General features: G+C 39.0%; 1 protein-coding gene across 1 annotated transcript in view; it reads right to left on the bottom strand.

Annotated features, from left to right (window-relative positions):
• Nucleotides 1-25,953, bottom strand: part of fcho1 (FCH and mu domain containing endocytic adaptor 1) — a 50,471-nt gene that overhangs the window by 18,301 nt on the left and 6,217 nt on the right. Inside the window, exons 2-11 of the mRNA XM_086048211.1 lie at nt 22,819-22,872; nt 13,005-13,096; nt 9,208-9,282; nt 8,179-8,320; nt 3,092-3,244; nt 2,878-2,982; nt 1,160-1,258; nt 919-1,015; nt 566-683; nt 372-396 (exon numbers count right to left, since the gene is read on the bottom strand). Of these exons, the coding sequence (XP_085904337.1) occupies nt 372-396; nt 566-683; nt 919-1,015; nt 1,160-1,258; nt 2,878-2,982; nt 3,092-3,244; nt 8,179-8,320; nt 9,208-9,282; nt 13,005-13,096; nt 22,819-22,848 (936 nt within the window). The 5' untranslated portion in view covers nt 22,849-22,872. The remainder of the gene's footprint in view (nt 1-371; nt 397-565; nt 684-918; nt 1,016-1,159; nt 1,259-2,877; nt 2,983-3,091; nt 3,245-8,178; nt 8,321-9,207; nt 9,283-13,004; nt 13,097-22,818; nt 22,873-25,953) is intronic.

Genomic DNA, 25,953 nt, shown 5'->3' with positions numbered 1-25,953 from the left:
GGGGGAAAAAACAAAACAGTATGTGGTCATTTTTTGATTGTTCAAACCCTTTGTTGTTGAAGGCTGGATCTTTTATGCATGCATTGAGCAGGAAATATATCAAGATGTGATGTACATTGGTTCAATAAAATCAGGCATATAAACGCATTTTGTCCGTATTTAAAATACGGAGTATTTCTGTCATACATATTACGAAGTACAGTATGTGATCCTAGGTGGCCTCACAGTAGCGCTGATGAAAAATATTGGCCCCCTCCATCATTTGAATTACCCATCCCTGCTATAAAAGAATGAGAGTTTTAGCAGTCAGACTACATTGATATTGTCACTGGGAGCTGCTGTGTTGGCTGTGAGTAAGGTGGAATACTGACCGGTATCTCTGTCACAGCGGAATCCCTGCAAAACAAATATGCGGAGAATCAATTTGCTTTAATTATTCAGTAAAACAAATTGGAGCCAGCAGCAAAAACTACAGCCCATCAAACAAAAAAGACCGGGGCAAAGATTGTGTGTGTGTTTGTAAGTGTCTGTGTGTGTGAGTGTGTGTCCATCTGTTTATGCTCACGTGGAGTCTGGCTCCTTGTCCCTCTTGCCCAGTCCAGGGATCCTGAAGGCTTTTGCCCGACTCTTCTTCCCGCCCTCGGGTGCTGTAGCTGTCATGTAGTCCTCAAAACTAACTACAGCTGCAGCACACGTATATAAGCACTTTTCAATTCATTTGTTAGTCCCATCCCGTACATGGTCAATACAGTGTGCTGTAGTACACACTACTTAAATCCTTCTTGTATTGTAACTGTACTAAAACTGAAAATATGGATTTACTCTCACTTTATTTTGCTAGTATGAATTATTCTGCCATATTAATAATGTGGTCTTGCAAGCTGAATTTGTATGCAGTTAATTGTGTGAGTTAATTACCTGGTCTCTCCTTGCCTGTGCCCTTCAGTTCAGCAAATTTCTGGATGAGGTTATTGATTCCAATGTTTTCTACATTTTGCTTGAATTCTTCATGTACCTGCAGCAGGTAAGCAGAAAAATCATTGTTTCAATATATGGCACAAAAAAAAAGCACGAATAGGTGATATTTGGTCTGAGATGTTACCAGTAGTCCAACATAATGTGTGGCTAAATTTGTCTTTCAGTGTACCGTCAAACATACCTGCCCAACTTGTACATGAGTGTCTTCTATGGAGTGGGAATAACCTTTAATCAACTGTTTCATTTGTTGCAAATGGGCCTCCTCAATTTCCTGAAACCTCTACATAAACACATATGCATATAGACACACAATTAGTCTTTGTTTCTACTGTAATAGTTTATTCAGCGTGTATTAAGAACTTATTTTGAAAATTCTTCTGATTGTCGCTATTGTGTTATGATTCCGACCAAGGTATAATACATGAACATCTGCAATTATTGTTTTCCATAGCACCGTGGGGAACTGCTACGCTTTCTGGGGTTCATTAAATCAACAAATCAAATCAAAAGAACAAGATCTTCTAAAGATATAAAGTACAATAAAATGACAGAGGAAAAAAGAAAACAAAAAGTTATCCACAACGAAATAGCTACTTACATAAGAAAAATAACTTCTGCATATATCAAATATTTAGCAGAAGGCAGTACAAACAATCACATTGCATAATGATCATGCACTTCCAGTTAGTAAGTAACATGTGACAGTCTTAATTTTTGCTGCGTATAATGAAAACCCCATTGGTGAGTTATTTACAGATGCTTTATTCATCTATTCTTAGAGGGGCCATATCATGCTATTTTAAGCTTTCCTATAGACATATAAATGATTGTATATTACCTTTGGCACAATGGCGATCTAATTTCTTATGATATACGAGTTATTTTGGTGGATATTTTTCTAACCCGGAAATAAGGCGCCAGGTTCATTAAAACCCCGCCTCTCCCCAGTTGGTATCACTAGGCAGACTTCTGACACTTTTCCATTAGTTCCAAACAGCCCCACACCACACACCACTCCGAGCTCAATGGCAATTCATTTGGTCGCCCCACCGACTCAACGGTCGGCTTCACTCTGCCGAATCCGAAGCCGGTCAGCGACTGCCCAAAGTTGCCATCTACGAAGCGGGAGCCACAATCATCTGGCTGGGGAAGCGGCGACGCTCCACTATGGAGTCCTCTCATTCGAGTAAATGGAACCAAGTGTGTGAAAGGAGCCAGTTCTCCCGAACTCCGGTGCAAAAATGAAAGCATTTCATTTGTGGCTGCTGTGAGAAAGTGGGCACGTGATAAGTCTGCGGGGGCGGTACGGGAGTTGCTCCTCACTTTGTGACGTATAAAAGTGAAGACCCAGTCGTTTTCTTGAATTTGGGCGGAGTTATTCTTTAGAGAGGAGGGACGAGCAGGAATGCTCAGAGATGGTTGAATGGAGGAAAACACCACTTGGGGTGTTTTTTTTGGTGAGGAATTAGCATTTTAACATGGCGAAAAACAAACAAAAAAAAAGTTGGAAAAAAAAGTTGATTTAGCATAATATGGCCCCTTAAAAGGTTTTCCAATAAGCTTTTAGAAGAGACAATTGTAAACAATGATTCTCAAAATCATTTGAAATGCAAAATAGAGAGGCAGTCATTACGGTTTGTTGATTATCTCCATGGAAGTAGCAGCAGTACCACGGCAATGTGGAGGTAGAGATTAAGGTAACAAGGGTGCAGGTTGTATGATTAGATGGGTATAACTTTTGATTTTTTCGGGGGAAGGCAGTGGCACAATGTTGACTAACATGTTCTGAATTTACAGATCATATGAATCAGGTGGTTAAGAGTATAGTCGGGATATAGATTGTAAATGTAAGGTAGTGGACCAAAAAAAAATAAAACTGGTCTTGGAATCAGAGCTGACCTGAGCAGATTCATTCATCTTCTGTTCAAACTCGCCTCCCACTCTATTGTGCTTTTCAATGTACAGTGCAAATGATTCTGCCGCTTTCTTAGACTTCAGCTCGGCCTGGTGAGAAAAAAATGACAAAAAAAGTTTATGATACCTCATATTATAATTATTCCATTTCCATATTGCTTACAATTACAGGTGATTTTAAAAATAAGTAGTAGCTAACTTTTTCCTGCTCCTTCTGTGGCGCTCCCTCCTTCCTGAGCCGCTCCAGCTCCAAACATTTGGCATGGTAACCCTCTTTGGACTTCTGAAGGTGCCCACTCTGAACGTGCAGTGCCTGCACCGCCTCTACAGTCCCCACCATGTCCTCTTTTGTCTGAATAACATACAACAAATTATATATATATATATATATATATATATATATATATATATATATATATATATATATATATATATATATATATATATATACTGTATATTTGTGCTGTCAATCACATTTGATTAATCACATTTTTTCATAGTTAACTCGTAGTTAATCAAACATTTCATTTATTGTAAAAAAAAAAACCTTGATTTTTCTGTCCCATTATTCTCTTGAATTTTAATACCCTTAACATGAATAAGATGATTGATTTTCTCATGCAAATACTTTATTAAAGTGAAGTCAACCCAAACATATTTTTTTTCAAGAATATGCTCTATGCAAGTCCACTAGTTGAAACAAGGCATTCTGATAAATATTGCGTTTGTGGAATAAGAGTTAATACACATGTTTTTAGCCATCACTGGGGGCGGTCTGTCGACTGAAAATGACATCACAGTTGCTCAGGGCTCAGGTAACGACCAATCACAGCTCACCTGTTTTCTGAAACTGAGCCATGATTGGTTGTTATTTGAGCCCTTAGGGCAGGGGTGTCAAAGTCAATTGGACGGAGGGCCAAATAAAAAAATTTGCGACAAGCCAAGGGCCGGACTGATAGAATGTTCATTGAAATTTTTTAGAATGTCCAGATTGGATCGGGTCCTTCACGCCTGCTGATGATGTCACGCTTTATATTTCTGTAATATATTTCAGCTTCTATGTTTGTCACCCCCCTGGCAGTTGTGTTTTTATGTGCGGAGTTACTAAATAAAAAATAAAATTACATTACTGCTACTTTTGCAAGGCAGCTCGTACGTCACTTCCGCTTATGACCCGAGAAGAAGCCGTTGCCCGTCTTGTGAAACAAGATCAGTGGAACGTTTGCGTTTCTCCTGCAAAACTGGAAACAACTTTCTGGTTGGCTCGGGATGCAAGACTGTATGAACTGTATATAATGTGAAGTAAAACGGAGAGGATCATATGATTGGTATGATGTCTCCAGCTGACTATTTTAGAGTGGTAAGGTATGAATGTGGGTGCTCCTGTCAGAAAACACAGGCCCGTATTCCACTTGACACGTTTATTTATTGTGGTCAGCAAAAACACAAGACATTATCCAATGCGTATCCATTAGTTAACAATATGCCTAAACATTACAATTCACTGTATTAAGCAATTAAACAGCCAAACAATACATACAATACACATTCACACGTTTCATCACTAGAATAGTTACCATACTAGCCGAAATAACTAACTAGTGTTCATCAACGTGACATCACTCACGAGAACATATCTAGGCTATTATGTACAGCAGTTACCTGACACAAACCTAAATTATTAAACTCACCTTTTAACATTTACACACAACAACAAACATGGTGAAACACGGGAAATCTGCAACTACTGACTTTGCTGGCACGAACAAACTACTAGTTGTGTCGAAGGAGGAAAAAGAAAAGAAACCACGTCCCTCCCTATCAACACTTAGCGCTCTGGGAGCGTTCAATGCCTGCTCACAGTGTGGGACATCTCAGCACTACATCGAATCTCAATGAATTTATCAAATGCCAACAATTACTATTAATAAAACAACATGAGATTTCTAACATGAAGTATTTCTTAATAAAGCGTGTTTTACTACGAATAACTTTTCAGTGGCAAACATAGATGCAAAGAAATATATTGCAGAAATAGTGTAACGAATTGAGTTATCTGCGTTGTGGTCGAATTTGTGTCCTGCCAAGTTGTGTTGTTTCCGAGGTTAATGAATGCATCGTGCGGCTCGCTGGATGGGAGGGCATGCGAGCAAGAGGAGCGCAGGACGAAGAGGAGAGCCGTTGCTCTTTTTTTGACTGTATGGTTGTTGTACTGTATTGGCGTCGGCTGTGGCCCACAGTAGCCGGTTGGACTAATACAAATGTGATGATTAAACTACGTCTGTGTTCTTGGAAGACGCTACGATATATTTTAATGCGTGACGTCATCGACAGGCACAAAGGACCCGATCACATCTGCTACCCACACCGGCTTGCTGCGGGCCGGATCTAATAATAAAGCAATATCATCCCAGGGCCCGTAGAAAACCTTCTACAGCTGGCCTGCGGGCCTTGATTTTGATATGAGTGCCTTGGGCATCTGTGATGTCATTTTCAGTCGACAGAAGTGATAAAATGGCCGACCCCTGAGATGGCTAGATTTTGCTGCTCAACTCATATTCCACAAACACAATCTTAATCAGAATGCCTTGTTTCAACTAGTGGGTCTGCAAAGAACATATTCTTGAAAAAAAAATGTTTGGGTTGACTTCAATTGAAAAAACAAGCATTGGATTCAACTCACATAAACAGACCCTCAGCCCTTTCAAACATACACACACACACACGCATCCGCAAACGCACACACCCAATCATTTACATTGGTGTTGTTCTGACATATATATTTATTGCTTCTTGAGGGCGACTTGTTGCTCAAGCTCTGCTTGGTTTTCTGGACTGTGCTTAAAATTGGACTATCAGGATTAAAACTCAGCAGTCAAATGAGCAGTCATTTTTACGGATGTCACTTTTATTGAGCTCTGGCAATGACTTGATCGACTAAAAAGATAATTACTCGCTGTCTAATAAAGGTATTTTGTTTATCAAAACTCTGTTATGTGTATATTTTAATGTACATTGTATCAGATAAATGAATGAGAAACAGTTGGTGGACCGCTGGGATTATCCCGTGCCTCTCTCACGCTGCGTGTGTGCCGTGCTGTTAAAAATACGTTAAAAAAAATGTTCATGGGGGAATTATGTCAACAAGCACCACATAAGCTCATTATTTTATTGATTTCGACCGACTGGTATGTACTACTGCAACACATGATTGATTTAGTTGCCAATTTATATTTTCATTGTTTTATATTAATTTGGGGATCACATATATTATTTTGTATTTATTATTTTTCTAAAATGCTGCAATATTGTTTTGTGAATATATATTTATTTATTTTTATTGTGCTTAAGTATTCATTCCTTTTTGATTTGGTTTGGTACGACGCATTTCCTGAGCGAAGAAGAAATGAGAGAGAGGTGGATTAGAGCGAGGATGTTCATGTTTGAATAAATACACAGCAAAACACTGTCCTGCCGTGTCGGTTGTCTTTAGCAAAGAAGACGCCAGAAGAAATACATAAAACCTATCAAACCTATACTGTAACCTGACATACCACGGCCTCCAAAGATAAGGAAGAACAACGTTTAAGGGTTACACTACCAACCATCACGACTATCACCGCGGGGAAGGGGGACTCAGCCGAGCAATTCATCCTCATCGTCAATATTTTGAAGCAGATGTAATGCCTCCTCTACTCTAAAGCTTTTTTTTTTAATATACATGGATAGATCATGGTGACCAGCAGCCTCTATCAATGCAGCCGCTGGTTGCTATGGAAACCTTAATCACACGATCAAAAAAATTGGCAGCGTCAAAAGGGGGTTGGGTTAACGCCGATAATAACTGACATCCTGAATATAAATATATATATATATATATATATATATATATATATACACACATATATATACACATATATACACATATACATACACACATATACATATATATATACACATATTTATACACATATATATATACATATATATATATACATATATATATATACATATACATACATATATATATATACATATACATACATATATATATACACATATACATATATATACACATATACATACACATACATATACAGTATATATACACTGTACATATACAGTGGGTACAGAAAGTATTCAGACGCCTTGAAATTTTTCACTTAGTCATTGCAGCCATTTGCCAAAATCAAAAAAGTTCATTGTATTTCTCATTAATGTACACTAAGAACCCCATCTTGACTGAAAAAAATCTGAAAAGTAGAAATATTTGCTAATTATGAAAAAAGAAAAACTGAGATATCATATGGTCATAAGTATTCAGACCCTAACGTATTTTATTGAATAGAAGCACCCTTTTGAGCTAGTACAGCCATCAGTCTTCTTAGGAAGGATGCAAGTTTTTCACACCTGGATTTGGGGGTCCTCTGCCATTCTTTCTTGCAAATCCTCTCCAGTTCTGTCGGGTTGGATGGTGAATGGTGGTGGACAGCCATTTTCAGATCTCTCCAGTGTAGGGCTGTCCCGGCTAGTTGCCAAAGTCGGCGTCACTGATGGCGTAAATACGTCGGCCCGCACAACATACCGTCGACGACGAGTGTCGATGACGTTTAATACGTTGGCACGCACATACCGTCGAGTTTCAACGTCAACACGTGCATACCGTCAGTTGTAAACAAGTGCGCACAGCAGAAAAGAAAGGAGAACAGCAGGAATGGGGGCAGCACCGGTTCGCGTGTTCAGGGTGGAGGAGAGGACAGCGGCACCACGAAGCAGCGTACAAGAAAGTCCAAAGTATGGAAATATAAGTATGGTCATCTGTAGCCTTTGTACAGCCGAGTTGGTGCAAAGCCGAGTTATTAACGAACACCTGAAGCGACATCACCCAGGTGCTGCTGGAAGACGATAGAAAGCAAAAAGCTAGAGGATCATAAGTTCATCTAATCAACTACTAACATGACTCGGTTTTACTTAAGTTGCTGTAATGTGCGACGTATTATCAACGTGCATCGTTAAGTTTCATTTCTCGAAGCAGCGGTTTGCAGTCAAAATTACAGTGTTGTGTTTCATCTTGAAAAATTCTCAGGAGTCTGAATACTTTCCGTACCCACTGTATACATACATACACTGCACATATGCAATACATACATAAATACATATGTGTGTGTGTGCGTGTATGTGTCTGCATGTGTTCATGCATGCGTGTGGCACAGATCATCACATGAAAGACAGAACTTCAGAATGTTGGGTTCTCTTTACAATGAGACAAACATGGTCAACCTATACCTTGCGGTGAATTTTGACCTGCTCATCACCATACTTGTTGATGTCCCGAATGAGATCGTTCATCTTTCTCATGAGCTCAAGATGGCAGAGAGCCAGTTTGTCAGAAGACACCCTGAACACATCCCACAGTGGTGCAAATGTCCTGTGGGGGGAGCACAATGCAAATAAGAAGGAATTAGGAAATTCCAGTGCTTCTGGTTAAGTTAGTTAACTTGAATTTTAACAAGAGAGTTTACTTGTAATATTTTTTAGGTCACAATTTTCTTGGCTTTTGACCACTACAATGAAATGAATCCATTTTTAAGCGTAAGTGGCTGTTTAGGCCATGTAATTAAAACACTTCCCCTGGACTTCCTGACATGGTAACAACTAATATGTGGACAAAGTGACCCTCACCTTTGAAATACACAATTTAACCCTTTTCATGCACAGTGGTCACTACAGTGGACAGCTATTTAAAAGTTGCTTTCGCCTATATTTAGTAATAGTAATAGTAGTAGTAATCTAAAAAATATTATATTTATTATATTTAAATATTTATATTTTAAATAATTACATCAAATCATAATTAAAATATATATATTATATAAAATATTTTAAATAAATATTTTAAAATATTTTGAAAAATTTAGATTAATTAATACAGGCGAAAGCAACTTTTAAATAGCTGTCCACTGTAGTGACCACTGTGCATGAAAGGGTTAGGTATACCCAAAGTATAGCAAGGCAAATGAAGAGAGATTGCTCCTTCACTGTAAAAGGATGGACAAACATTTTCCTGCATAAAAGAATAACATATAGTATACAGTACATATGACAATATGGTTTAAGTGCTTGGGTTATTTAAATAGTGCAGAGAGCAGAAAAAAACGATTTAAAAAAGACAAGCAACGAATGTGAACATTTGGTTGTGCAGATGGTACTCATCCATATCTTATACAGAGCCATGGTACTATTTATAATAAAGGATCAACACGCTTCCAATGGTGCACAATTTATTGACAATCTGCATTTCATGTACTCACTCACCCTTGTGGGCTTCCGTTGCTGGCCATCTTAGCCAGTTTGCCCATGGATTTGGAGTAGGTCTCCTCGATTGCAGCTCTGGAAAAAACAACAAACATTAGCAGAATAACACACAGTGGCTCTTATTTAAAAGTAGTTATGGAAACTTGAACAGCAGCACAATTCAGCCCTGTGCACTGTGCACATCTGCAGTGCAAATGGTGCATCAGAATCACCTTTATTCTTCATTCCTATTGACTAACTCAAAAAGCAGTTGCGCGTGACACCATTTTTAAGGCCTCGTATTTTAAATGAGGATGTATATTTATTTAACAGAATGTCAGTGCTAGGTAAATTATAATATACAGTAAGCCATGCTGAAATTATTAATGGACTAATTTAGCAAGGCTGCGCATTAAACTTTAAAAACAAATCTGCAAACCCCAAGGCAGCAATATTGATCCAAATATCCAAAGGGGAAATATAACAACTTGCTTCTGAGGACTGAATTTAATACACACATATGGCGCTGTTCATGAAATATGCTCAAGTTGTGCATTTGTGTGGGCAACAAGTTCTAATATATCTACTTTGCAGTTGTCTGTAGCAGCCAAGACCCACATTCCACCGATACCGATCATGCATGAGTGAGATCGGCCGATACCGATCACATGGAATATCTGTATATTTTTCCATTTATTTATGGTGACTGCTATTATGCAATATTATCTGAAAAAAAAAACAGCCATATTTTTGCCGTAACTTTGACAAAAATCTATATATATTTTCAAAAGCATGAAGAAATACAAAACCGTTGCTGGCACAATACAACAATTACTCAGTCACAAAGATAACTTGAAATTTACCAGCTTTTAGTGACACAGTTTTTAAACAGATCAAAATAATCAGCAGTCTCAAAAGATTTAATTATACAAAAACTCAAATAAATAAGATGCCACCTAAACATTGCATGGTTCAGAATATAATCAAAAGTAGAAAAAATATGCAGGCTTCACTTGAATAAACTATTCAATGAGTTGCTAAATTGAAACGACTCAGGAACTTGGTTTCTTGTTTTGTGCATAGACAAACTATCTTGTGTATTTGTCAAGGAGAAAAGTCACTGTTAACCTTTTTGTGAATTATAAAATGATATAGTGCCCAAAAGTGACCTACAATGCCTGTGGCAATAATGCCACCTATACTGCGCTGTGTCCGCCTTGACTTTATTCAATGCAGTGAGCCTCGTAAACTCACCACAGTCTCCCAATTGCTTGTTCTTCAAATGTCGGATTAAGTTGGTTGTGTTGAAAATTTTGGCCATGCTCCCCGCGCGAGGTACCTTTTCATGGCATATACAGTATTACAAGACGCAAACTCCACACACTCAGCAGACAATGCTATGTTCACACCAACTGCGGTGGTCGGAACATTCGATCAAAGTCTTTTTTTGCTGATCAAAACATCCGATCACCCGCAACTCATGCTTCGCAGCCTTGTGTTGCGTCCCTCCCCTCTGCTCGCAGCGGAGGTGCGGCTGCGTTATGGAGCCTTTCTGGCGGCGCGTTTAAGTTAGAGTCAATGTAGCTCGCGCGGTTGCGTGCAGGGCGGCGCGAGTGATGCTTTTGGACGGAGGGACGTCGTAGCGTATTAAACAAATCAACTTTTTTGCCATTTCGTCTCGCGGCAACCAAGCATGAGCTGCGGGTGATCGGATGTTTTGATCGGCAATAAAAATACAAATTTTCAGATATCGTCATTTTTAACGAAAATCGGCCAATCATGATCGGTGCCCAATCGATTGGAGCATCCCTACTAAAGAGCAGTCCAAAATAACACCATCGTGACAGATGACAAAAACAACAACAGAAAATTGGTCCACAAGGTCTTTTCTTATGTTCTCTTTTTTTAGAAAAGACTTTTGGGAATGCAGAGTCAGATGAAGATGGATGTACTTTATCAGTACCACTGACTCTCTCATCCTGTGGGATCCCACACTTCAATTCTGGACAGCTGATTTGTTGTCTGTCTCAGCAGATATAGTGAATTTTCCCTTGCGAGGAATGTGTACAGGCCCTTAGAATCAATTTCATGATTATATCACTTGCAGTGACACTGCATGTTGTGTGATCCCACCCCCGCCATCCTCCCCCTCCCCGAGGAAGTTCATTCTTGGTCTCAATTTTATCATAGCTATGTTACATTTAATTTGAGTAAGTCTATTATAATAAACCATACACTTCAATAAGACACTTAACCCATTAAAGCCTGAAGCCCCTCGTAAGACATCTCTCTATGGTTGTCTTTGGAGTCACACTTGAAAACCTGACATTTTCGCCACCTACAAAATAATTAATATGTCAGCCCCTGTATCAGATAGAAACATAATTCTAAAAGAATTTGAGAGCTTAGACATATGGCTTTCACACAGGCCCGAGTTTATTCATCTTTACTGTTTTAATCGAAGATGCAAGTGAAGCACTATTTATTTATTTATTATTTATGATAATGAAAATGAAAAAAAACCTGTGGTAATTACCATGCTCTATTCTCTTTTAAAAAGACGTTGAAATCGTCATTATCTACGGACATATAGCTGAACCATATATCATGTTTGGCTGGTTTCACGGCTTTAAAGTCCGCAAGCGCGTTGTCTATATCACTGCTGTGACTTATATCAGAGCTCCCGCAATAGACTGTGCCGCTATTACTCCTCTAAAAAAATCAGGATATCCTCTGACGACTCACGACACCGTCATATGTCTATTCTGTTGCCTTTCATTGGCTAAGCGACCGAGAAATGGATTAAAAAAAGAGAATGACGTCCACGCGCTCCCGGCTTTAAAGGGAGAAACACGCAACAGCGCTCCCAGCTTTAGTGGTAGAAACGCGCTTGTGTGTTCCTGGATTTAATGGGTTAAAAGCGAAATCAACTCAAACATATTTTTTTCAAGAATATGTTCCCAGCGGGCCCACTAGTTGAAACACGACATTCTGATTAATATTACGTTTGAGGAATATGAGTTAAGCAGCAAAATCCACCCGTTAATAGCCATCACAGGGGGCAGCCATTTTGTCATTTCTGTCAACTGAAAATGACATCACAACTACTAAGGGCTCAGGTAACGACCAATCACGGCTTAGCTTCAGAAAACAGATCAGCCGTGATTGGTCTTTACCTGAGCCCTGAGCAGTTGTGATGTCATTTTCAGTCAACAGAAGTGACAAAATGGCCGTCCCCAGAGATGGCTAAAAATAGTGGATCAACTCTTATTCCATAAACGCAAAATTTATCAGAATGCCATGTTTCAACTTGTGGGCTTGCATAGAACATATTCTTGAAAAAAAATATGTTTGGTTTGACTTCCACTTTAAGTGCAACCCTCCTGATTTAAATAATAAAATTGGAACAAATAAGATCAAATAAACCATTGAAGGACATGGGTTGTTCTCCAACACTGGAAATGTAAGTAATCTGCACCAAGGTCAAACTGTCGCCATAATATCATCTTTGTTAACTGTAAAGTGTATAATATACTAAGTGTTATCCCCCGTTTATTAAATCATGTTGAGATCTCGTGAGGTCGACAGTCAGAGCAAAGTGTGTTTGCACTAACACTTTAACAAACCCGTTTCATCAAGAAATATATCGTGATCAATTTGTAAAGATAAAAGCATGAAATCCATGTATGTCTGTTTAGAGCAGCTGAATATTTTGCACACCACTGGCAGAATCTCTTCAACCACTCTAAGCACACGTGTGCAGAGATTCTCATCACTCGCGTTACCTCACTCATAGAATTTCACAAAAACGCACAAACCTCTCCCGAACAAACTCAGCGAGTTCCTTGGTTGCCAGCTGGCCGTGCTTCATATTGTGGTAAAGCACGTCAAAGCCGGCATTCTTTTCCCCCTGCCAAGGCACAAATAACACAAATAGTCTGTTAAAACTCTGCTAGCAAACAGCAAATCAGTATGGCGTTGCAGGTATAAAGAAATCAGCTAGCTCTTTGGTGCCATACTGTACCGTACATCTGTTTCTAGACACAGTTTGTTGATCAACATAACATTGTATTAATTTGCATAGCAACCAGCAGTGGCATTTAACGTTCAATCGTTTTGATATATAATAATTAAAAGAAAACATTCTTGGAATAATTATTTCATTGTGCAAAAACATTCTCTCTTTCGTATTTTGCCATTGGGTAATTACATACAGCAAATCCCCCCACTACAAATCAACATTTTTAATTAGGATTTAAGAAACTGTTCCAGTGGCCTGTCCTTTGTATAAAGTCCATTTTGGCCAGCCATTCTGCTGTGATATTGTAGCATTTTCCTCTGATTTAAAAACTGAAAAAATTGCAAAAAAAACAAAAAAAACAACAACAACAACAAAAGTGGTGCAAATGACTTGGTTGTGCAAATTTCAAAAGGGTGTCATGAGCAGTGTAAAAATGGTAAACATAAAACGAAAACAAACAAAAAAAAATATACCACTGTAGTTCTTTAAGATCAGTTTTATTGATAGTTGTCAAAATTTGAAATTGACCAAATCAACCCCTCATTAAACTTAATGGTACGTACACAACTGGCTGACCTACACTAGTTTTACTAAAATGCCTGCATTGTGTAACAAGCCACATTTTCAATTCACATTCACATTCTCTGTGAACACACTCTAAAAACAATTGGGTTATTTCATGAACCCAATTTTTGGATTGTTTGTGTTGGGTCAAAATTCTGGGTTATTTCTTATAAATTAACCCAATTGTTGTACTACCAACTATATATTGGGTTATATGCCAGTAATGTTTTATGTTGGGTCAAAAATCAACCTTAACAGGCCCATACACAGGTGCCAGATGTACACTTCAATTAAGTATGACTGCCGGCCATGACAGCCACAGGACATACTGTTCATGTCGACACACGCAGCATCGTGGTTAAGTTAAGGACACTTTTGACATTTGGATTTCTTCATTTATCACACTGTTTTGGTAAGTACTTCACACATTGTAATCTTTTGAAAACGAGTTGCTTGTAGCTGAGCTGAGGACGAGTGTTGGAATCGTAAAAAAAAAAAAAAGCATTAGTCTTGCTGCCATTGTAGGATGTGACACTACACAAGAACTTTGCGTTCCCCAAATAATGTTCCCTATCAACTTTATGTGTTTACTGTAATCCACAGGAACATTTCTATGATTGACAGAGCGGTTACCTTGCTTGGAGATCAGAGAGATCACAGCTCATCACAGCCCGTGTGAAAGTGTGATGCAGTTGTCTGGTGATGACCGCAAGGAAGCAATGCTTGGTTTAAAGAACTGAAACAAATTGTATACCATTTTACAAATTTATCTCATGCACTGATTTGCATTTCCTGGCTGACAGCCAATCGAAGTGATTGTCACCGCCACCACTTAGCAGACTGACATTGGTGTCTTATTCATTCAATTCATATCTAAAAAGCACCATGACACAAAATATATGAATTTGCCACAATTCTAATCATTACTTTTTAATTTAGATTTGTTCTCACTTCCGCCATGAATGTGCTGAACATGTATGCATTCTACTTTATGAAACCATGACCGAGGACTGCACAACAAACAATGGCCCTGCCATGTTAACATAAGCATATCACCGAGTAGGGTGAGATGAAATTTTGCGACCACGTCACACGCATGTGGACCGATTAGTGGGCTTGACTAAAATGCACTTCCGCCCTAACTTAATCAAGCCCTTTTTTCAAACGTGTCACCCCTAAAAATGGGTGTCCGGCCGGGCCGGAGGGTCCGACCGGTCCGCCCCCGGGACGGAGTGCCCAGCTCTGACCAAATGTACATCATCCCCTACTGTTATTGTTGTTGAAATTGAGACTAGGTTCACACTGCAGGTCTTAATGCTCAATTCAGATTTTTGGGAAAAAAAATCTGACTTTTTTGTGTAAGCGTTCATATTACATTATAAATGCGACCTCGGTCCAAGACGACATCACTCCCGACGTTGTGTTTGCGGAAGTAAATGGTGTGGTCGAGCGTGTCAGGGTATTTATACAGTGAAGCGATTAGGTAGAAGGTAGAAATAAATACAGTATTTGGGGAAAATCACAAGGCGACACTTTAATAGCTCATTTCATGGAGACATAACTAACGATGACGTCACGTCATAACCGTGCGTAAAAAATGAATCGATCCGAGCCGTGGCTGAATTACTGCGATCGCCATAAATGTAGACTTTATGCTTCATGTTTCAAGTGGGCTTCAATTAAAGTAAAATATAAAGTCAATAGAGTTACTCAAAACAACTGCAGATTCAATCCCCTGCTGCCAGCACTATTCCTCTGCTTGCGCGGAGCGCTTTTTGGGCTCCGGATGACGTCAATGTCGGATATACCGGTATGCGACCTGGCCGTTCAGACCGCAGTCGCATTGAAAAAATTATAATAAATAAAATACGTATCCGATCTAGGACCACATATGAAAGCGACCCAGGTCGCCTTTGAAAAAATCGGAATTGAGCCGACTGTCATAAAAAAATTTTTTTTTTTTTTTAAATCAGATACAGGTCGTCGTATATGGGCAAAAAAAATTGTCGCATTTGCAACCAAAAATTGTTATTTTTGACCCAACTGTTTTTAGAGTGCAAGACGCACAGATTCTCAAGTCTTAAAATACCCTGTCGGAGAAGAACAGAACAATTCCCAGGTACCAGGGGAATGCCTGGAATGGCAAGGAAGGTTTGACCACACACACACACACACACACACACACACACACACACACACACACACGCCCACACACCCCCACACACACACACACACACACACACACACCCCCACACACACACACACACGCGCGCACTCGACACAGCCAGACATGGAGACTGGAGTACTTGACAAAACAAACAGTGAACACTTTAGGGAAATCTGTGTGCAAGCCAGTAACAGGTTTGTCACTTTGACGACTTGTCAGCTCATACATTAAAAAAAAAAAAGAAAGAAAAAAAAAAGACACAAAGCAACTTCTGAGCTGCCTTCATTATCGCTGCAATCACTTCCTTACCAAAATACTTCACATACAATGACTGCTCGTAAGAGTCCTTATAAACAATCAATTACACATAACGATATCAATCAATAAAAAAAGATTATGACTTTTATATATAGATATGTACTGTAAATGAGTAGTGTCTAAAATGGAGAGTATTTACAACTAAAATGACATGTTTATTGTGTTTTCCTTCATGTAAATTACATCTGCTATTCAAATATTTCATCCCACTTAAACTCAATCATTAAACTATAATTTTTTTCCCTCCCAAAAACATGCACCATTTCAGTAGTTTGTGGATTACACTGATGGTGGTAGAAATCAACATGCCACAATTATTTTACATGTATTTTAACGTTTCGTGTGGGAAGTTCTATTCTTTTGTAAACACACAGGACCAGGCTGCCCTTTGAATATTAAAAAAGGAATACTGTATAGGAAATTGGCATAATTCAGCATACAGAAACTAATAGGGATACCCCGATATCCAAATGTCACGATACAATAATGTCACAATATGAACCTCACGATACGATTATTATCACGATATTGTCAGGAGGGTGGCGATTAGGGCTGCCAAGATTAGTCGACTAATCACGACAACGTCGACGATCAAAATTAATTGCCGACGCGTCGTTTTTATGTATATATTTATTTATTTGGCACATTATTTTTCTCTCGAGACTGCCGCGTCTCGCTCTTCTCCCGCTGGCTTTTTTCCTATCTGCAACGCACATGCGCAGTGGTGGTAATCCGGGTCATATGTGATGTAAACAGAAGCATTGTGGGTAAAGCAGTGTAAGGGCTAATTCGTGTTGGCAACAGAGTCCGAAAGTTACGGCGCATTTCACCAAATATACTCAATACAATGCAAACCCGCCTTTCATGGCAGCACGATGGGGATGCCCAATCATTTAAAAAAAGGAAGCAAGTTATGGCTTATGCCTGATTTCATATCTGACATACGCATAGTTGTGTCTAGAAGGTAGCTGCAGTTAGCATACACACGTTACGGTTGTGTTTGATGTAACGCTCCTATTTGGTACGCTAACACGTCGTAGCATCTTCTATGGATTAAGCAGCCATTATTCAGTAAACTCGCGTTGATTAACAACCAAAACTCTGTGTTTATGCCCATGGTGGACATCGAAGCAGGAAGCGCACGCACTCGCGAACGGAGTGATGCGTTCATGAACTAGGAAATATCAGCACTCAACACAAGAACGAAATTTTTGCCACTCATCGCCATCGCATAACAATAAAGCCCATAATTCAGTTTGTTGCAATATATGACGTTATAGTGCAAACAAAAAAGGTCTTCCTTTTTTTGTTTTGCATACCACATTTTGATTGTGTAGATCAATTTACTACTTTTAAATTATGCATACTATTGAAGAAAAACATTTGGATAAAATTTAAATTAAGACTAAATTAAAAACCAAGTGTTTATTTAGTTTTCTTTAGCACATAGCATTTTACCAATTTACTCCTATGATTTCACTACGTTCTATTAAAAAAAAAAGTCCCAAGAAGGTGCCCAAGAAGTGAAATATATATACAAGTACTTATTTTTGTATTCATAGATAATTTCAACGTATTAGTGCACCTCTGCATAGTGCATAGTTTTGGTTCCATTTTAAAATGCACTAAAGAATTACAGCAAAAAATTTTAAGGCCAGAGTATCGCCATCAATTTAAGTCACTCCCTTATTTATAAACATGTCGGGAATGATGGCTTAAGTTGCCAAATTTAATATAAGTTGAATGTACTATTGTCTTAATTGATTTAATGATTAGTTTGTCATAAAGAATTCAATCTGTAAGTGAATGATGGTTATTATAAGAGCAGCAGCTTGCTGCTGCGATTTATACATTATCGACATTATACATTATATTATTATTAGTCGACTAATCGCGACTACGGTTAGTGATTAGTCGACTAGCAAAATAATCGTTTGTGGCAGCTCTATAAAAAGCTCACGATACTGTATAAAAGCTCATGATATTGTAAAAAATAAATAAATAAAAAAATAAAAGAAGGAGCTCATATTAAAAAAAAAAAACAAACAAACATCACAACATGTTACATAACAGCATTCACAAAGAAATAGGCTTGGCCAGTCATGGGCTCTTACTGGCAATTACGTGGGTCATCAAATTAAACTGCACTAATAAACTAACCACCAGAGGGTACTGGAACAGCACAAATGGAAAACAACTTGGACTTATAAACAGATTTGCTGCTATTAATATTGTGACATGACGACGACGATATATTGTGCCAATTCTAATATCACGATATTGCCGATATTGTGATATCCCTAGTAACAAAAAAAAAAAAAAAAAAAAAAAGGTTTTGGTACTTTGCATTTCAGAATTGTGACTAACAGAGGGCAGCTAAAATACACGTAACTAAGAGTGTGCTTTTATAGTTTAATTTATTTAGAACAGAGTTTCTGCACGGAAAGAACACGGTGTCATAAAGGCATAACCTTTGTCCTAACCTGAGCCACCAATATTGCAGACTGATGAAGTAGGGGATCAAGTCTTCAAACTATAAAGGCACTGTGGCCTCAAAATACTACCAGATGGTGTTTGTTGTTGTTGTTTTTAAATAGCGGAGAACTAATAAAATATTGAGGTGCCGTTGTCAGTATCAAATGAGGAAAAGGCTGGAGAGACTGATGATGAAGACTTAAGAATTTATCCTGTTCATGCACTGACTGATGATGAAGACTTAAGAATTTATCCTGTTCATGCAGTTGGCAGGCTTCTGCTGTTGAAACCTGACCCTCACAACAGCTAGGTGAGCTGCCACTCAAACCTAGCAACACACACACACGCCCACACGCACACTCCACAGCACCTGTTCACTGATGCTGGCAGCCTAGTGTCTATCAGCTGAGAAGTCAGTATTAAGGACCGTGAACAGTAAACGTACTTGAAAAAGAAGAAATATGAGCACTTCCACTTTGAGCAACGCACAACATTTGGAAAGGCAAATGTATTCAAATATTAAGTCAAGGCATTGTTGCTTTGCTATAAATGATGGTAGCCTCTTAACATTTTCTGTTTGATGTGATCAGTCTTTAGTTATGAGTTGCTTTTGTGGGAAAGCTGTTGAGAGGTAGGGTTTTTCCTGTGCTGTGTGTAACTCCCTTCATAAGTAGGCAACTTCTACTTTGCCACTTTGATTTCCCTTTCAATTAGTTTGTACAGATTTATTTGTGGTGGGGATTCAATTTAACAACTAGGTTTTTAATAGGCAAGCCATTTGATGTGTACATCAGAAGGTGAGAAGTAGTGATTTATCCACTGTTGCTTCAGCACGGCTTTCTTTTCAGGATTTTGTTGACAACAATGAACACAGATGGTAAATCCTAGGGGGTTGATTTGAAGTGTCATGGCTCATATTTATGAGGCAGACAAAAGGGCCTGCAGTTGCTCTTGATAATATTCCTCCTATTGGAACATAATCCCAGAGGAATATAATATCAGAACTGCAGCTAAAACATATTTACTATAATAGTTGTTAGCTCTAGATCACTGTGCGAGCATATGCAAAAAAATAAAATACTTCAGTCTCATGACAATCCTTTACATGTGAATTATACAAACCCCCTCTTTCCTTGCCCGTTGTCAATCTCAAATTGACCATTTTGGTTACGCACGAGGGAACTCATTAACATCACAATGAAGGGACTGATGGGAGAGAAGAAAGTATGGGGAGGGGGGTTAACAAATGGGAGCAAAACCTAAAGTGTTGAGTTTAGATTTTTGTTGAGTGTATACTGTATATTAGGGCTGCACAATTTATCTAAAAAAAATCGATATCGCAATAATGGCCGAGGCAATATGCATATTGCAAAGACGTGCATTAATTTTCTTATGGAATTGGATGCTTTTATCTGAATTTGACCAGGCAGATGCAAAGTTAAATGTGCATCGCTGCCCAATAGTTGGGACATTATCCAGGGAAATTATCAGAGCTTTACCTAAAAATTGAGTGTCCGTTATTCGTCATCCGTCTGCAGCGTGGGTACCCTTACGTTGTCCGTCATTCACCTTTTTTTCCAGAGGGAAAAAAAACAGGACCCGTCTATGGGCCGGTCTGCCTCTAATTTTAAATGGGCTTTTTTAGTCGGATCAAATCCAATTAAACTTTAACTAGCACCCCCACCCCTGTTGGATGATGTTTGAACTGAAATAGATCACTTCAAACTTTGTAAACAATGTGACGCCATTTATGGGGAGCAGTTTAGCTTGAGGCAAAAACAAGTAGCGCGCTTATTCGAAAACGCCGGTTAGCATATTGCAACAGCATTGTTTACATAGGAATGGACGCAAAAAACAGTCGTTTGAGTGAGTATATAAGTAAACTCACTCTCCACGACCGTAAATCTTACTTTGATGAGTTGACTGACTGACGGTAAATTTTTACCAATCCCTACGCCATCACTCACTGGATGGACGATTTAACAGGATTGCCCACCGTGCCGGACATTTACCTCATAGAAAGACCTATCTCATAGAAAAACCAAGTGTTTACACACTTGCACATGAATGGCCGGGTAATAACAATCGTGAACCCACTTCATGTCATGTCAAGTGGTTAGCATTAGCGCATGTAGGATATAAAAAGAATCCTCCAAATAATGACTAACTTCAAGTAATTTCAGCCATAACCAAGTCTAGCTCGTATCATTTTCAAGGAGTAAACTGATAGTACATTTCATGGTGGTACACTTCATGTTAAATCTTACCTGACATGAAGTGTGCGCTGCAAACACTAGCGTTGTTAATGATATACTCAGCCCAGTCATTTTGCCTAATCGGGTTCAACCACAGCTAACTGCGATTTCTCTGGCTGACGGAGGCGATAAAATTTCAAGTTGTTTTTTTTTGCTTTTATGGTTTTGGCAACCAAAAACACCACAAGATTACATTTTTCCACATAAAAGTAGTGTTTTTTTACTCCTGGCTACTGTTGAGTTGCCTTTAGCATTAGTTTCTTTTGCCTCCAGCTAGGGGTGGGCGATATGACGATATCAGATCGTTAAGGACTTTAACGTGTTGACGATCTCATAACGCCAAAAGATCATTTGATCGTCTACAGGGCACATTCTATACAGTTTAGCTCTATGGCACTGACGCATACCCGACCAACCAATCACAGCACGACAGTACATGACACTCCCCGCCTCCCTGTTTGTTTGTAATAGCCGGAAGCTATAGCGGAAAATCACCACGGAGCAGTTGGTCCAGAAAAGAAACCCCACATCCAGCTTGGTTTGGTTTGGCTTTTCCTCGGAGGAGAAAGCGCAAACCAGTTATTTGCAAAGTTTGCAGAGACTCGGTTCGGAAGTCAGATGGCAACACGACAAACCTGTTTAATCTAGCAGAGACGGCACCCAAAAAATTACGCCGACAGCCAAAGCAAACGGAGATCAGACACATGGTAGCCAGAGGCAGCCGCTAGCTCCAAGCTAACACAACCCACGGTAACACAGTCATTCAACAAGGGCACTCCATATGAAAAAACAAACAAGCAGTGTAAAGAAGTAACTGAGGCAGTGACTTATTACCTTGCTGAAGACATGATTCCCATTAAATCCCGATGCGTAATCCCACGCAGAAGTGCACAGTGAGCAGCAGAGCGGACGCGTGTCGCCGCGGGAGTATAAAGAAGCATTTCGAAATAAGAGGGCAGCTTTAAATCTCAGAAATGTCAATAAATTGGTTTGCCTCAGCGACTGAGGATGAGTAGAGAAGAGGGCTGTCTTTTTTTGTGTTAATAAAGTCAGTTTAAAGGAGGAACACACGACGTGCTGATACACAGCATAGCACAGCGTAGCATCAGCCAATCAAGTTCGTGTGAATTTAAGAGACCACTCGGAAAAACATAAACTCTAAGAATATTACAAGGGCCACATATAAATGTGTACATTACAAGAACACACACACACTTTGTTTGCACACATTTGAAATATTTCTGTCACTGTTCTGAGGCCCTTTTGCATTTTTGTTTTTGTAGTGAATAAAAATAGTCTACTACAGAAAGAAAGTTAATAACTTTAATTTAAATGTTCATCTCATGAGGATTTGTTGTTGTAATAAAAAAAAATATTACATATGAACAGTATGTTGGATGTATATATCCGTCTTGTGTCTTTTATCTTTCCATTACAACAACAATTTACAGAAAAATATGGCATATTTTGCAGATGGTTCGAATTGCGATTAATAATGATCTATTACTTTTTTAAGCTGTGATTAACTCGATTAAAATATTTAATCGTTTGACAGCCCTAATATATATATATATTTTTTTATTTGTTTTTAGATAGATAGATAGATAGATAGATAGATAGATAGATAGATAGATAGATAGATAGATAGATAGATAGATGCGCGCGCACACGCACGCACACGCACGCACGCACCTACACACACACACACACACACACACACACACACACACACACACACACACACACACACACACACACACACACACACACACACACACGCACAGTGAGAGAGAGAGAGATATATAATATATTGTAGTTATTGTGACACTTACCCAGAAGTTGTTCTGAAAGAAAGACATCATCACTCAACAGATAGTCACCATGCTCTGTAATGGAAGCGGAAAGGAAGTATATTTTTTAGAACTTCAGTTCATGTTTTGACATTTCATCTTGTTTTAATTGTCTTTTTCACAGGCAGGTGCAGGTACAGTGAAACACCGCTTACAGTTCATTATAAATTGTGTCTTTTTTTCTGGGGAACCTATTCGTCTGGTATTTGCCAAATAAGTCACCGATTTGTGTTTTTTTGTGCTTTTTCTATAACACCCCAAGATGCCACAAGATGGCGACATATCCCTCGCTAATAAGAAATTAGTAGTTGGCATCAATGAAGTAGGTTCAAGAGATACAGCTTGCCTGAGAGACGAACCTCATTGTACAGTACTAAGTTTAGCATGAGTTGTTAGTGGAAGTTACGGAGAGTCTTCGCCACAAACGGACGTACACACGTCGATGTAAGATGAGTTTAAAATCATATTTAACTGTTCTGGTATATTAGTTTGTGGTAATTGGGCATCAATTATTGTTGTTTTTTTGTCACCTGCGGCAGCCTTAGGTCGTCCAATGTGAACAACAGGGTTTTACCGTGTCATAAAGGCTGTGATCTGAACAAGATAAAACAGGGTTTAGGATAGCAATGTCTTCATGAAAATACACGGAACATGTTCAGTGTAGGAAGGTTGCTCCTGGGGAATAACAAGAGATTTATGGAAGACTTCAGAAGAATATCTCAAGAGGATGTGGCGAGCGAAGGAAAAAGGCTGAGAGGAGGAGTGACTGGAGGGATAGTAGAAGTGGAAAAGCCACCAAGGAGGTGACTGATTGGTGCGTGGGACAACTATACTGTACTTGTGTGGTTCAAACTTGAGTCATCAACTCGATTTAACTGAAAAACTAACACTTACCTTCCACCTGCTTCTATTTATTGTATGGCCATTAAAATTCCTGATCCTTGTAATGTGTTCATGCTAGGGCTGAAAGATTAATTGCATTTGCAATAAAATCACGATTTAAGAAAACGTGATTTTGTAATCGCAGAGGCTGCGGTAAGCGGTCATAACTGTATTGACAGCGGATGGCAGAGTGGGATTCACGGAAGGCTAAGCTAACGCTGCTGCGCTAGCTTTGAGCTGCGCAAGGTTTCAGCTTTCTAACACGGTAGATCCTTTTTACTTCGCATGGTTATAACTTCCCGTGTATGTGGAAAAAAAAAAAATGTGTATGTGTGTTGTCTATTTTCTGATGTTTTGGCTGCGTGACAAAGTGTCTGATGGCTGTCGGATGTGTGCCGCCGTTCCAAGGCAAGGCAGTTTTATTTATATAGCACATTTCATACACAAGGCAACACAATGTGCTTGGTTTGACTTTGATTTACGTGTCTGTGAAGTTTGAGTACACACACATAGTAGATATAATGTGTGGCTACTTGAGCCACGACAAATAAAAATGTATCCATGCAAAGTTGTCAAGCGGTCAAATATTAAAGTCGAAATCAACATAATTTTTTTTCTTTTGAAGAATATGTTCTATTCAGGCCCACTAGTCAAAACAAGGCATTCCCGTTAATATTGTGTTTGTGGAATATGAGTTAAGCAGTAAAATCCACCCATTTTGTCCATCTCAGGGGGCGGCCATTTTGCCACTTGCTGTCGACTGAAAATGACATCACAGTTGCTCAGGGCTAAGGTAACAACCAATTATGGCTCACGCTTCAGAAAACAGGTGAGGCTCACCTGTTTTGGAAAAAAAAGGGTGAATTTTACTACTTAACTCATATTCCACAAACACAATATCAATCAGAATGCAATGTTTAGACATGTGGGGCTGCGTAGAACATATCGTCGCTGGTCTGTGAAAAACACTTTTGTCCATTTTTCATTTTTCTTATTATTATGTGAACGGTGTTTCCGCGTTACAGACATTGCATTAATGTGATTTTTTTTTTAAATTCCAAATTGGACATTTTTCACAGGACAGCGACAATATTCTTGTAAAAAAAATGTGGGGTTGGCTTCCCCTTAATGATTATTTTCCCAAAGAAAAGAGTAGGTAAATGCACATTTTTACCAGTCAACTTCGGGCAAAAGGCAGACCACAACCAGCTTTCGTTTCTGGTCAATCCGTGCAATTGCAAGTGAGCCATTACTTGGGAATCAATCTCACGCCAGCTGCAAAAAAGGTCTGATAGTAAACCACTAGACTAGCAGTTAAAAATCGCTCCAAGCTAAGCGATGAAGATTTGAAAAACACAGTTCTGTACACAGGATCATGTCAGAAAAAAATACAGTGGATCAGCCAGAAAGACAAAGCAAGTGATCTATCAGCGGAGACATTCCAAATTATTACCTAATCGCAGAACATAGTCAAACTTGGACAATCTAACATCACACAGATTGCCACCATCAAAAAATTGTCTGGAGGACAGATGGGGAAGGATGAATGAAATCTCACACTCTGAAAACATAAGCAGACAACCGAATTACAACACAAAACAAACAGAACATCTTCTCATCCCAATGTGAACATGTTTTTCCACCCCCACAAAACCCAGGGCACTCGCAGATGTCTCGAACAAAGAAATGAAGGTCAACCAACTCACACCTCCTGAACACCTACTGAACATGGTCTCCTCCCTCTGTAACATTGCTATGAGAGGTGGAACAGGTGTTACTCTGAGGCACAAAAAGCTCCACAAGAGCAGGGCAAAATTGGATTCAATTCAATTCAATCCACTGGCATTGCTGAGCTAAGTAATGAAAGTTAAAGGACAAAAAAAACGGTCATAAAGACAAATAGAAAGCAGACAAAACTACATGGCTAAATCACAGCCACGAATGCATGAATTTTTGACATTTTTGAAAATGCCTCTTATTTCCAAATTTATCTGAAACCATGACAAAGTTTTCACTGAGGAGCAAGTAGCTTCTAACCTGACAGTTGGCTGGTTCCTTTCTGTGAGGAGTTTGCGTTCTCTTTCCATGTCTTGTCCAAGATAATTCAACACTGTAATAATTGCAGTTAAGTGGAAACCTTCACTGCGCATTGACTCACCTGTCCCTCAGTTTGGCAAAGCATGGAGAGGAGACCATATTGTGTCAGGCTTTATTTCTCAGTGAGCTACAATTTCC

This window comes from Filicampus tigris, chromosome 12 (assembly GCF_054856515.1).
Source record: "Filicampus tigris isolate MCC_2025a chromosome 12, RoL_Ftig_1.0, whole genome shotgun sequence".
NCBI classification, from domain to species: Eukaryota; Metazoa; Chordata; class Actinopteri; order Syngnathiformes; family Syngnathidae; genus Filicampus; species Filicampus tigris.
This window is presented reverse-complemented; position numbering and strand designations above follow the sequence as displayed.